The following is a 15,035-nucleotide window of genomic DNA, read 5'->3' on the forward strand; positions in this document are numbered from 1 at the left end:
CTAAGAACGTCTTATTCATCTGGGGAATTACCACATTTGAGGGAAACATATTCGTAGAATTATGCAATTTGATATTAAAGGGTGGAAAGAAGAGAACATTACCCAGAAGTATTTTTCTGCAGAAAGCTTTGAACTCACTCTGGCTTTAAACCTTATGTTCATACACCTTCAGCAGTAACGAAGAGTTGTTTATTTGTAAACGAGTGAAATAAACTCCGTCTTATGTGATGCGTTATTAAAGGTGGCCCCAGAAAACGCGTTTTGAAATGTATTCCTTCCCTTGTTGGAGCTCCCTGCTTGCCCTTGGGGGTTTGTTTCCTTGAGCACGTTCTCAGTTGGCGCCTGCCCCCTGTGGTAGGCCGAGGAGGCAGCAGTCAGACGGATGTGAGTGTGCGATGAGGCCCATCCTTCCGCACAAATCAGCCCTGTGGCTCTGCGACGTGTGGCAGGGCCTGCGGAGGACGAGGGGAGGGAAGTAACGTCCCCCGGACGCCCGGTGCTTCTCGGGGAGCTAGACTATTGCGGGCCCGACTGTGACATGTTCCCTGCGCGCCTATGACAGCAGCTGCACAGACGCAGGCACGGGACATAATTACAGTCGGGCACCGGGCTTGTTTCCTGCGGGTCTGGGTGACCCCGTCGTGGCTCAGGCAGGCCGCCTACGTGTGAAGAGAAGTGACTGGCCAGCTTGTACAAGACCACAGTCGATCCATCTGTTTAAATACATATTTGTTAGGGAGGGGCTGTGCTTCGTTGAAAATGTAAGTCAAAATGGAGACTGCATGCGTTTAATATTTTACTTTATTAACAAATACTTTCTAAATTATCCACAGAGAGATACATACCTAGTTAAAATACAGAGTTATGCTAACGTCACATAGACTTTTTCTTTTTGGTTCAAAATGCTAGTGTTCAGGCAGCGTGTTTATTAAAAGTTGTTGTTGGTACATTGAATGCACTTGTCAGCAGCCTGGAGCCAATAAGAGGTTAAGGAGCTGATGAAGGAAGATTGCATTGATGTCAACCCCCGAGGAATGTCTTCCACCGCTACTCAGTGTTTGTAGTTTATTTTTCTGTTGAGATAACATTCTAGTTACGGTGGTGAAAAATCATTGACTCCCATTCAAAATGGGAATTAAAATACCGGATTTTAATTCCATGTGTTGGAAGAAGTAGGCCAGCTCATGGCCTTGTGAAGCGATGAAGACAGTATACCAACCCGGTCACTTGGGGGTCCCAGGTCTCAGCCGTTTCATGACCTTGGGTAATTTGCTTAACCTCTGGGAACAACAATTTCCAAAGGCACAAAATCGGGTTGATTGAGTTACTGTGTGAGAAAACTTTGGGGAGCTTTAAAGGCAGGTACAGAGGCAATAGATAAACACCCGAGAGCTCCCGAGAACTGCCCTATCCCCAATAATTGTCCCAGTAAAAGACACCTGGCAAGGGACAGGGAAATGCGACCTGGAGGCCTGCTTATAAGACGCCTGAGAATTGAAAGGATTTTTGTGGGAGGTCCAGAGCTCTACATTATTGGAGAGAAAGAGCCTGTTGGGGGTCTGCTCTGATTTCCTTTCTCATTCCACACCCACACAATATTTGTGGGGGGAAAAAATACTTGGAACACTTGATTCTCCTAGGGGGGAAAACATAGAGTAACTGTTCATTAAAATGAGATGGTATCTGTAGCAGAACAAGATTTTAGGCGTTTTATGTACAAAAGACCTGATGTGAGAGCCCACGTGCTGCGACACACAGCTGATGGAATTTTTGGTTTTGAACCACAAAACATAAAATTTCCTCCTTAGTTTACCCTTGGTGCCTTTTAGAATCCCTAGACTAGGGGACTCCCTCTGGTGGTTGAATAAAATATCATTTTTATATTAGTGATGCTACACAAAACCGTAAAAAAGCGACCATCTCTGTAGAATAACTTGCTGTAGCGTCTGAAAGTTTTATGATTTTTAAGATACGACACCATCAGGGTTTTGGTGATGATGGTGCAGGAGGACGAGGAAGCATAAAAGGAGAATAAGAAAGATTCTACTCAATTCTAACCTGGGTTGATTGCCCCAATCACAGTTGAAAACAACCTGTCAAAAACAAGCAGAGAAGGCAATGCAAATTGCACATTTAAAAAAAAGAAATGTACAAAATTAAAAAATGAAAGTATTATGAAAATTGAAAATTCTGGAAACACTGCCTGTTATGTCGGTCTTGTAAACTTGCAATGAATGCCCTTTTACTTCTTACATGTACTGAAAAGCCCTTCAGTCAAAAATCATGGTTAATTTTGTTTCACTTGTGTCATTAACATTTATTTGACTATGGAAACCTATAACTCCTGTTATCACGATGTGGATTTGGATCGTGAGGGACGCACTTTGAGAATGGCTACAAATGTTAACTGTCTCATGGTTCAAATAACCAAGGGGTGTTTTACTCATTCATTTTTATTTGGAAGGAAAAAATAGGCAGTGTGTTATGGGAACCCCTTATAAAGGCCTCCTCTTGGAAACCGACAGATATAATCAACAATAAATAAAAAGGAGAAAGAAAATGTTTATCAGTTCTGAAACTAGCAAGTACTGCCAACAATATATCTCAGATCTTTGGCTGGAATTACAACCAAATACAGTACATTGAAAATAGTGTGAAGAAAAAACATCAAAGGTTGATGTGGAACTTCCTGACCTGAAAATGTGCAGTTGTCAGAGCAGAAACTCGAGCAAATTCTGCCAGTTCTCACCAATAGGAGAGCAGGAAGCACAGGCGGCATTGAAAGGAACCTTCTGCCCCAGACCATCCCTGCCCCAAGGCTAAGCAAATGCGGAAAATAAACAACTGTCCAAAAGAACAATGCTGGAGGTATCACTCTCCCTGACTTTAGCTTGTACACAGGGCTACAATAATCAAAACAGCATGGTATTGGCAGAAAAACAGACACATAGACCAATGGAACAGAATTGAGAACCCAGAAATAAAACCATATAAATAAGGACAGGTAATTTTTGACAAAGAAGCAAAAAACATACAATGGAGAAAAGACAGCCTCTTCAATAAATGGTGCTGGGAGAATTGGATAGCCATGTGCAAAAGAATGAAACTGGACTGCTATCTGTCACCATGTACCAAAATTAATTCAAAATGGATCAAAGACTTAAGCATAAGACCTGACACAATAAACTGCATAGAAGAAAACATAGGGATTAAACTTACGGACTTTGGGTTCAAAGAGCATTTTATGAATTTGACTCCAAAGGCAAGGGAAGTTAAAGCTAAAATAAACGAATGGGACTATATGAAACTTAAAAGCTTCTGCACAGCAAAAGAAACCATTGACAAAATAAAGAGGCAGCCAACTGAATGGGAGAAGATTTTTGCAAACAGTGCCTCTGATAAGGGGCTAATATCCAAAATATACAAGGAACTCATGCAACTCAACAACAAAAAAACAACCCAGTTGAAAAATGGGCAGAGGACTTGAAGAGACATTTCTCCAAAGAGGACATACAAATGGCAAATAGACATGAAAAAATGCTCAACATCACTAATCATCAGAGAAATGCAAATCAAAACCACAATGAGATATCACCTCACACCAGTCAGAGTGGCTATCATCAACAAGACAAATAGTAACAAGTGTTGGAGAGGCTGTGGAGAAAAAGGAACCCTCATACTCTGTTGGTGGGAATGCAGACTGGTGCAGCCGCTATGGAAGGCAGTGTGGAGGTTCCTCAAAAAATTACGAATAGAATTGCCATATGACCCAGCAATCCCTCTCCTGGGTATCTACCCGAAAAATCTGAAAACATTTACCCATAAAGACACGTGTGCTCCAGTGTTCATTGCAGCTTTGTTTACTGTGGCCAAGACATGGAAACAACCAAAATGTCCTTCGATAGATGAATGGATAAAGAAGTGGTGGTATATATACACAATGGAATGCTATTCGGCGGTAAGAAAAGATGATATAGGAACATTTGTGACAACATGGATGGATCTTGAGAGAGTAATGCTGAGCGAAACAAGTCAGACAGAAAAAGCAGAGAACCATGTGATTTCACTGATATGTGGTATATAAACCAAAAACAACAAAAGAACAAGACAGACAAATGAGAAACAAAAACTCGTAGACACAGACAATAGTTTAGTGGTTACCAGAGGGTAAGGGGGGAGGGGGGTGGGAGATGAAGGTAAAGGGGATCAAATACATGGTGATGGAAGGAGAACTGACTCTAGGTGGTGAACACACAATGGGATTTATAGATGATGTAATACAGAATTGTACACCTGAAATCTATGTAAGTTTACTAACAACTGTCACCCCAATAAATTAAAAAAAAAATGTTAAAAACAAAAGGAAGACTATTAAAAAAAAACTAAAACTATACATAGAAGTTGTTACCTTCCTCAAAGGCAAACAACCATGTCAAGTGGATGTATATATATTCATGCAATCATATTGTTCCCAACCTCAAATAAATTATTTCTTTGACTGAAAAATAAATAAATAAATAAATAAATAAATAAATAAATAAATAAATAATAAAAAATAAACAACCATCCTTCAGCACATTGCTTGTTTAACAGTGGCGATCTTTTTAAATGCAACATATTTTCCTCAACAAAGCAGTAGGGGAATTATTCTTATAATCTCAAGCCTCTAGAAGCAAGGGTAAGCAATTTCCACTAGGATTCCCAAATTCCTGACATTTGAAACCTTTGGGAATCAAGAATGGGAAATTGTATTTCCCAAGAATTCTTGAGAATTCCCGAAATAATCTTTTTTATTTAATTTTCGTTGATCATCTGTAATAATGGCTATAACAGTAAATGTTAAAAACAGAAAAGCCATAGAGAAGGTGGGGCAACCAGGGTTCGTGGCCCTGGCACAGTCTTTCAGAGGTTTCGAAACACTCCTATATGTAAAAGGTCGACACAAAACTTGAGTAAATAAAATTTCCTAAATGGAGGTCGACCAGAATTTCATGACTAGAGCATCTCTTGCTCTGAGCACTAAACAGGGGTCACCATGGTATCATTTTGGCTAGGTTTCTGTTATATTTCAGGTTTTCTCAAAATATAAACAATGTAATGAATACAAACTTTAACCAAATCTTATAGTATACAGTGAGTTTTTACATATATTACACAATGTATTAACATTCCCAATTTCATTTAAATATTTTATTTATTAAATTAAACATTAATAGAAAACAAATGCAAATATTATTCGTTTGAAAATTTAAAAAATACTTCAAATAGTTTTTATTTGCCATTTTTAAAATGAAACTTTAAGAAACATAGAGCATTAATTGCCCGATCAGACAATCGTGATGTTCGCTTTGTAACAAATATACTTGATGTGGAAAAATTTCTTTCCTTTTCTGTAGACGTTGGTCGAATTATTATGAGTGCGTCTAAAAGCGTCTTCAAGTTGGGAGTGAGAGAATGCGTTGCTTCATATAAGCTCATTTCCTTCCTTAGAGAAGCAAATGTTTTGTCTCCATGCATAGGGCTAGGCTTTGATGTCAAAATTGATATTGCTTTAGTCAATTCACACTTCAGATCAGATTCTGCTTTAATGTCAGAACTCACTGTAAGGACTTCCTTTATTTCTTCTCTTGGAACTTCTTCTGCTGTAAACGTTCCTTTAAAAAGTCTTTCCATTAATGACTTTGCCAACCGTGCAATTTCATTCTTACTTGACAAGGCAAAAAATTCATCCTTTTCCATCTCACATAGACAACTAACGTTGCTCAAGTACTTTGTGAGAGACACAAGTTCTCTATTTCTACATTTAACCAATTCAAATTTTATTTCCTTTAAAAGCATTTGGCTCATTGAAGAATTCTGTTTTTCTAAATTACTGAACAGGAACTTAAAAACTCCTTCACTTGTGAGAATATTCGCTTCTCTATTGCTTAAGGCTTCAACTGCTAATCTTACAGGTTGTAAGCAATTCAACATACCTCTTAATATTTCATAATACTCTTCTTTCCATAAGTGATCGAGTTTCAGCTCTCGTAAAACAGTCTTAATCGGATCTATGATCTTTAAAAATCTCTCTATCATTCTCTCCAGTGTGTTCCAGCGTGTTTTACAGTCCAAAATGACTTCTAGTTCCCTCTTTTCACTCCTGGCTATTTCTTGCTGCAAAAGAGAATTTTTTACTGGAGAATATTTAAAAATTTTCACAATTCTGCGTACGCTGCTAATTGCCAAAGATAGATCATCTCGCAAATCATACTGATTAGCTTGGGCCACACTAACTAACTCAGAATCACTGTTACCATCTTGCTCATATTCAGAATCTGTATTGAATTCACTACCACTGCTGCAAGTCACTGATGCTTCACCTTGCAACTTTTTAACATAAAATACTTTTGTTACAGCTAGATGTAGCGCATGGTTGTAGCAGAACTGTTGAATAGTCGGTGATAATTTTCCGAATTTTTCCATAGCAGCTGCACCCTCGCTTGTGATTGCAACCACATCACTTTCAAGTTTTAACTGAAAGTTTTCTAATCTTTCCTGAAGCAAGGATAACGCTTTTTCTGCAGGACAGTTGCCATGTATTCTTATTAAACCAAGGTTCATAGAGGTCTCACTGCAGTATACGTGAACATTCATGTATCTGCGATTCTTGCAACTGGTCCACTCGTCAATTGAAATGCTCAGTTTTTTATTATCACGTTTGAATACATTCAATTTCTGGATGTACAGTTGTTTCACTTTACTATAATAATTAAGTATTAGTGTCATAACTGAAGATGGACTTCTTGGCAACTGCATTCCTTTGCTTGTGAAACTTTCCCTAATAAACTCACTTTTTGTGATGGTGTTGACTGATATCCCATCCAAGGCTGCTAATTTGCTTACAGTTTCTTCTAAATCCAGTCCCTTAACATGATGTAAGATTGTTGTTTGTCTCTTAGAAGGTGAAGGCATTGGCTCACCATTGGTCAAGTCAGACTTTTTTTTCCTTTTCATTCCGTGGATGTATTCTAGGTGCCTATGTAGACCACTGGTTGATGACGCTTTGCATTGCAAAGTTTTGGAGCATATCTGGCAACGAGCTGATTCCTTATCTTTATCTTTTCTAAAATATTCCCAACATTTTTTATACTCTTTATTCATTGTGATGGCAAACTATAAAAAATATTAAAATATGTATTTATTAAAAATAATAATCGATAAAATTAAGACCTATATTGTGCAACAACTATTTATAGCTAAAACGTGCCACAAAACATCATTATGATATGAGATTGGAAATTATTGAAATATTGGAATAAAGTATTAGCAGTGCAAGTTGTTTTTAAATAGACTGCCTTACCCACAGCAGCTGAGAGAGCCAAGAACACTCACATACATCACAATTGTCAGCTGCAAACAAACTGATCGAATGTGGTTGGTAGTATGGCCGTCACTTTGTGGAAACGATTCATCGTGGAGAACAGAAAACAAAGAGAAATATTTATTTTCACAACCCAGGATTTGACTACAATGTCATATTAAGGTAAACGACCTTAGATTTCCATAGTTCACCTGAAGATGACTTTGTAGTCAAATCCTGGGTTGTGAAAATAAATATTTCTCTGTGTAAATACAACTGTTTTCTGTCCTCCATGATCACATGTGCTCGATTTACAAAAACTAAAATTAGCTGGTCATGTGATATGTGACTCTGATGTCGCATGTGCATGTCTGGTGGCGTGTAATGTAACACAATGTAACTTTAGATAGCGATAAATAGGAAAAATGTCTAAGAGATGCATTGTGAGGAGTACATTTATTTCCCATTGTGGGTATACCTGGGTTCAAGGAGCCGATTTTCCCGATTTCTCGACCAACTTTTCTCAGGATTCGGGAATGGGAAAGCGAAAAAAATTCCCAAGAACAGGCAGGAAGGAATTCCTGCCCGGAAACCCTAATTTCCACAGACGCAAACGTGGTTATGCAAGCCACAGGAAAAAAAAACATGTGGCCTCACCAAACTGAAAAGCCAACAGGCCCTGTCTTTTCTCCAACCCGACTTCTCACCTCTGTCTGCATTTTCTTTCAGACATTTACTTCCTCACAGTCTGGAAGCTGGAAATCCAAGATCAGTCAGAGTGGGTGTCATGGATGCCCTCTTTCTGACCTATGGACGGCCACCTTCTCTCACTGTGTGCTCAGGTAGCCTTTCCTGGGAGCATATGCTTCCTCTGCCTCTTCCTCGAAGGGCATTAATTCCACCTTGGGGGCCCCACACCCAAGACTGCATCTGTCCTTAATCACCTCCCAAAAGGCTACCTCCAAAGTCATCACATTGGGGGTTCAACATATGAATCTGGAGGGAACACAAACATTGGGTCCCTAACATCTGGCTAGCTAAAGTGGGGGGACAATCTAGAAGAAAAGAGGTGCACTTCATACCCTCCTTGAGGACAAACAAAACTCCTCCCCCATCACCCCCAGTCCACACACACAGCTCGCAGAGCACGCTAGAAGTGAAACCTGGTGCGTTTTCCCCATTATATATACTAGAGAGCAGAACATACAGAAATAAAGCTTCCCCCGGCCACAGCCCTGCCTACCTGCCTCAGGTGTAGCATGACTGAATTTATATTTAAGTTTGAATGATGAATTAAATGGGAGTCAGGTAAGCAGAAGTGGGGACCACAAATAATCTACCTATGATATTTTGGGAACAATAGCAGTCCTGTTACTTTATTCAGAGGTGAACAAAACAAAAAAAATTATGTTAAAAATAGAGCCGAATCATACAATATTTGTGTGTCTGTTACTGGCTTCTTCTAGAGATCTGCTGTGCGACATAGATAACAGTACTGCACTGTGCACTTAAAAACCTGTTGAGAAGGTGGAGCTCATGTTGTGTTCTCATGCAATATTTTTTAATTGCTAAAAATAAAAGAAATGCTTCAAACATTGATCTTCACTTTCCTATTATTAACTGAACCATTTAGTAACCAAATAGGTTAGAAAACTAAGCTTCTCCTTATAAAATTATTCCAGCTGTTAAAACCAAAAGAGAGAACTTGAATAATAACATTTAGGATTCCTGATGATTTAATGGATCTAAGTGTGGAGCACTAGTAGATGCCAACTTAAAAAAAAAAAAAAAAAAAAATAGACATCACATGCTTTCTAATGAAAGAATGCATCACGATAATGATCTTGGCAAGGGAATTGAACCAGAGTGTGATCTAGCTTCTGGACCCAGTTGGCAATTTATGGGAAATGCAGAAGACGAAGTATGGTGAACTGTGAAAAACTCCATAGGTCCAATTCCCTAGGTTCTTCAAGATAGTTATCATAATAGAATGAAAGGGAAGGAGAGAGAATGTGTAGATTAAAAGACAGTAAAATTAATACAAATTTTTTAAAGTGGGCATGCATTCTTGGGTGATAAAATTATAAAGAAAAGCCAGGAAGTGATTCTTGTAACAGTCAGGATAGTGGGTGCCTCTGGAGGGGGCAGAGCCATGAGTAAGATGGGCAAAAAGATAAATCCTGGGGCTGTCATGTACAGCATGGTGACTAAGTTAACAATACTGTGTTGGATATTTGAAAATTGCTAGGAGTGGATCTTAAAAGATCTCATCACAAGAAAACAATTCATAACTCTGTAGTGATGAATGTTAACTTATTGTAGTGAATATATATATATCATGTTTCCCCGAAAATAAGACCTAGCCGGAAAATCAGCTCTCATGCTATTTTTGGAGCAAAAATTAATATTTAAGACCGGTCTTATTTTACTATAATTTAAGACGGTATAATATAATATGATATTATATAATATAATAAATATAAGACTGGGTCTTATATTAATTTTTGCTCCAAAAGACGCATTAGAGTTGATTGTCCAGCTAGGTCTTATTTTTTTGGGAAACATGGTATATGTATATATGTATATGTGTGCGTGTATATATATATATATACATATATATACACACATACATATATGTACGTGTAAACATTATGTTGTACACCTGAAACTAATACAATGTTATATGTCAATGATATCTCAATAAAATTTGACAAAAATAACAAAAAAAAGGTGGTAAAGTGGAGGGGCTTCTAAGATGGCTGTTAAAGTTCTATTTCTTGACCTAAGTGATAGTTACGATAGTACTCATTTTAGTTCAGTTATACATAAGTTCTTGATATCTCTATAGCATAATGCCTATAGCCATAATAGTGTTTTCTGTGCTTAAACCTTGTTAAGAGGGTAGATATTATGTTAAGTTACAAAATAAACTGACAGTAATTAAGGGAGTAGGATAAAACTGTGAGAGGTGAAGGATACATGTTTATGGCTTTGATGGTGGTGATGGTTTCATGGGTGGATACCTATCCCCACACTCACTGAGTTGTGTACATTAGTTATGTACAACCTTTTATGTGTCAATCATACCTCAATACAGTAGTTTACAAAGATTATTTACTTTATAATAATTCATTGATCTCTACATTTTTTTTGTTTTCTTGTGTTTTATTTTACTATAAAAGAATTTTAAAATATGGGAGAAAGCACAACATGCAAAACATAGATTAATCGTATTCTTTGCAAAAAGATTTACTCGAAAAAAAGAAGAAAATTTAAAAGAGGAACTAGAGTGTCAAAAGAATTATAAATATGTGAAATACTATGAACTATTATCTCCAGGTCATTTCCTTTCCTTTCAAGTTCCCAGGGAAGTTATTAAATTTATATGAAACATTCAACTCTATGATTGTAAGTTAGAAAATCTGTTTGACATTTTACTGGAAAAATGTAAGGGAACCAAATTGTCTCAAAACAAATCAACAATAAAATAAAGTACTGACAAAGCTATTATGTAACAACAAAGAATGTGTTACAGCAGAATTCTTTCAGATTTCAAAGAGCTTACTTCTAAGAGCACAAAAGCTTCAATTTACTTTGTATGAAATGAATGTAAACCCGGAAACAAAACCTGACCAAAACAACATACAAATAAAACCACAGACTCATCTCAATATAAACATAGCAACAAAAATTGTTAATAAAATGAAATTCATTGTTGTGTGACTAACCCATGCTCATTCTCAGAATGTAAGAATGATTTAATGGTAGGAGGCTTCTTAATATAATTTCTCTTGAGAAAAAGATGGGGAAGAAAATACTCTGTATTTCATCAAAAAGTCATCAAACACCCATTGTACCTTTTTCTTAACTTCTTAATAAAAATCTTTAATGATGTTTTTAAAACCTCACTAACAGCAGAACTTTTTACTCTCAAAACTACTATTAATATTGTTCTAGAAATGACGTATTGTTCTAGACATATTGCTTTAAATACTATTCCAGAAATAACAAAGAAATTGTTTAAAATGTTTTCTCAGAATATGAAGTATAAATAATTTAAAGGAACATTTACATAGTAAGGGCTCAAAATTGTTTAAAAACTTTAATTTGCAGATAAAAGAGTTTTCCACATGAAGAAAACAAAACTATTGACTAAAAATAAAAAAAATAATTATTCTGCAAAGGCATCCAATCACAAAATTTATATTTTATTTATTTTGTTTCTTTTTATTTATTTAGGAAAAGTGCTTTCTACAAAAGGGCAGCTGCAAAATACACAATTTATATTTTTAAATGTTATTTCCCTATATCAGTAAATAAGTACTTAGAAAAATATAAAGATACTCCATTTACAATAGCAGTTGTTATTCAGTAGCCTTACAGACATCAAAATGTAAGAGATGGAATTACCTGTGCTTTTTTCCACTTCCTCTTAAAATTCGTATCCTGCTTAAAAAAAAAAAAAAAGTATTAATTTTATTATAATAACAAAGATCTGTTTTCTTTAAAAATTGAAAAATAAAATACATCAACAAATTTTACCATTATATTTTAATAGGTGATGTACCAATACTCACTCCATAGGAATATTTTTCAGTCATTTTTATTTTATTTATTGCTTATTTTATTTTATTTACTATTTTTTTAGTAGTAGGAGAGTCTTTAGAAGATGTCTCACTCAAGCCCTCTTTTCAAATAGGAAATTTAGGGCCTGACAGTTTATAGGATTTAAGGTTTCTAGTCAATGATAAAGCCGGGATTAAAACGCAAAACTTCTGATTTTGAATCCACACTTCCTTCACTTTGACCTAATTTCCTTATCCACTTTACTCTCCATTACATTAATAATAACGCCTTAGTTATTAATGGTCTTTGTTTTATTTAACATAGATTTGAGAGTATTAATAAAGCACTTCTTTCAACTCACACCGATACTTTGAGCTTGGAGCCAAAATTTATCAACGGAGATTGAGGGATTCAGGCTAGCTGGGCATTGAAAATGTTCACGTGTATCTTTTCTCATCTAATACTGACCGTTCTGCCACAGCCAGGAGATACTTATTTTCTACTAAGTTGATAAAACTGAAAATGAGAAAACGTTCTCCTTTTCAATGGCTCATCTGCCCTCTGGCCTCCTTCCTGTCCATTGAAGAACAGAAACAGATAAAGGTGACCTGTCCATTCACCAAAATACATGTCTTCCTTGCCCGTTTGTGAAACTCAACAGAATGAAAGGTTTTATGGCCAGATGCTGGATATTGTCTTATTAACAAAGTTGTTGTACTAATTTCTAATCACTTTGCCATGATCCCAATCCACAAACTTGATTGAGAAACAAACAGATCCTTCTTTTAAACCTTATCTGAAATCCTAGTTTAGCCAAACATGGCCACCATGGTCAACATTAATTATTAATGTAATAGGGAAATAAGTGACAAAGTGCAAGCAGTTGGTGCCCAGGACAGGAAGCAGTGCAAGCAGTGCAGTTCAGGCAAGGAAAGGGAGAGGAATTACAGGTCTGGAGAGGCAGAAGACGAGACAGGCTCAGGGTGGGACTCCAGCCATTTTCTCCTAACCATAGAGCATGAATGACCCCATGCTATGATGTCAGGACACCTCCCACCCACGCCACAGAGTTGTGCATGATGATATCTAATCCATGCTCCTAGATGACTCTTTTCAGAAATGTCTCTCCCTCATGCCTCCAAAACTGTCCCCTAATCATCACTGCCCACTAATACTTTCTACTTTGCTGAAAAGACTAAAGCAATCACACAACACCCTCACAGGCTCCCCCATCGTATTTTCCCCTAGTCACCACCCTCCTATTCTCTGATTTCCTATTTCTATAGATGAATTGCCTGCATCCATGTCTGAGGCAACCTCTCAGTGAGGCGCTCACTCACCTTCTGCCTATTTGAGGATACTGCTCTCAAATCTCTCCTTCCCCTGCGTCATCACTACCCCACTCCATTGGCTCATTTCCATTAGCATTCAGGCACTTTGTTACATTTTCTTATTAAATTAGAAAGAGCACGCACACATTCCATTTTCTTGACACCATTTCTCCTCTCAGATTGAACCCTACTCCTCTGCCCCTACACGCTTTCCCCGTTCCCTTCTTTGTGCCGCCTCTGCCGCGCTGCTGAGCCACGCTCACATCAAGGTCCCCAGTGACCTCCATAAGTCCCCTCATCGATACTCGGTGTTCATCTTGTTTGATCAACCAGCACACTGAAAATGTTTGTTTACTTGGCTTTCAAGACACGCGCCTGTTTTTCTTCCCACTCGCTGGCTATTCCTACTCTGTTTCCTTCCTCATCTCCCAGACCTTTGCTTTGGTGCTCATGTGCTTCGCCTCAAACTACCTCGCATTGGTGATTTTATCCTGATTCTCGGCTTTCAGTATCACCCTTGCATGGACAACACTCACCTTGATACCTGCAGCTCACACTTCTCCCCTGAATTACATAGCACATAGCTAAGGTTCTCATGAGGCACTTACAATTTAGGTTGTCATATCCCAAACGAGCTTTTCTTCTCTCTCAAATGCTGCTCTCTTTTCCCATCTCTGTTAGTTGAATTACTATCCATTCAGGTGCTCAGGTGAAAAACCTTGGACTTATCGTGATTTCTCCCTTTTCTTCACACCATACATTCAACGTGGTAACGGCTTCTGGTGACTCAGTGCTCAGATTATGTCTCCCCGGCACCCTCACGGTGATCACCTTGGTCTGTCGCTAACTCTTCTCAGCTAGATTATTGCAACATCTTTCAAACTGGCTTTCCTGCTTTCACTCTTCACCCACTCCAGTCTTCCAGTCTGTGTTCAACAAGGCAGCGAGAGGGATCATTTTAAAAGGTAAGTCACATCATGCCACTGTTTGCTTAAAACCCTGAATATAAAATAAATGTGCATATAATAACCCTGCATATGAATTAAATAACTTCCCACTAAAGAGCAAAAGCCGAATTCTTAAATGTGCCTACAAAGCGCACACATGTGGCCCCACCGTTACCTCTGTGACCTCCCGTTACCGTCTCCCTTGATCCTTGTGCTTCAGCTACAGTGGATTCACGAGGAACCCTTTACCTCAGGGCCTTCGCACGTGCTGTTCACAGCCTACATCCAGTCCGTTAACAAAGCCTGATGGCTCGACCTTCAAATTAATTCTAGAATCTGATCTCTTCTCTACACAAAGATTTTCTCACATTTCTGCCCCCAAAATATCTACAGGGCTCAGTTGCTCAGACCTCACCTAAGCAATGAGGCTTACACTTCTTGCACCTCCTAACCCACTGGGTATTCCCCAACTCCCTTACTTTGCTTTATTTTTCTTCATAGCACATGTTACATATCACATAACTTCATTATTTATCATGTTTTTTTTTGTCTCTCTCCCCTTACTGGAATGGAAGCTCTGTGTGGGCAGGGATATTTGCCATTTTTGGCCACTGCTTTAGCTGAAAACTACTCCTGGCACACGGTACATCAGTAAACGATTGAGTGAGTGAATGAATGAATCTAGCTCATTAGCTTGATGGGATTTACAATGAGAATGGTGAGCTTCCCGAGGCCCCTGTTATTCATATCAAAAGTAGTAACATCTTCCACTGCTAACACCTTTCTCACTGTGTACATAAGTGTTTATTCTAGGGAGTCTTTCTACTCTCACAGTTAGCAAAATAGAGG

At 37.9% G+C, this 15,035-nt stretch overlaps 1 protein-coding gene across 6 annotated transcripts in view; it reads right to left on the bottom strand.

The window, feature by feature from the left end:
* Nucleotides 1-785: 785 nt before the first annotated feature.
* LOC109443974 (uncharacterized) overlaps nt 786-15,035 on the bottom strand; it is a 29,684-nt gene continuing 15,434 nt past the window's right edge. For 3 of the 6 annotated variants that reach the window (XM_074318395.2, XM_074318396.2, XM_019724969.3), the window contains 2 exons: nt 11,753-11,788; nt 786-7,155 (listed from right to left, as the gene is read on the bottom strand). In XM_074318395.2, the coding sequence (XP_074174496.2) occupies nt 5,272-7,155; nt 11,753-11,788 (1,920 nt within the window). In that variant the 3' untranslated portion in view covers nt 786-5,271. Of the gene's footprint in view, nt 7,156-11,752; nt 11,792-13,847; nt 14,158-15,035 lie in introns of all 6 variants that reach the window. The other 3 variants (XM_088799355.1, XM_088799354.1, XM_088799356.1) reach the window with 2 other exon arrangements.

Source organism: Rhinolophus sinicus, chromosome 7 (genome assembly GCF_057876585.1).
Source record: "Rhinolophus sinicus isolate RSI-liver-muscle chromosome 7, RSI-T2T, whole genome shotgun sequence".
NCBI classification, from domain to species: Eukaryota; Metazoa; Chordata; class Mammalia; order Chiroptera; family Rhinolophidae; genus Rhinolophus; species Rhinolophus sinicus.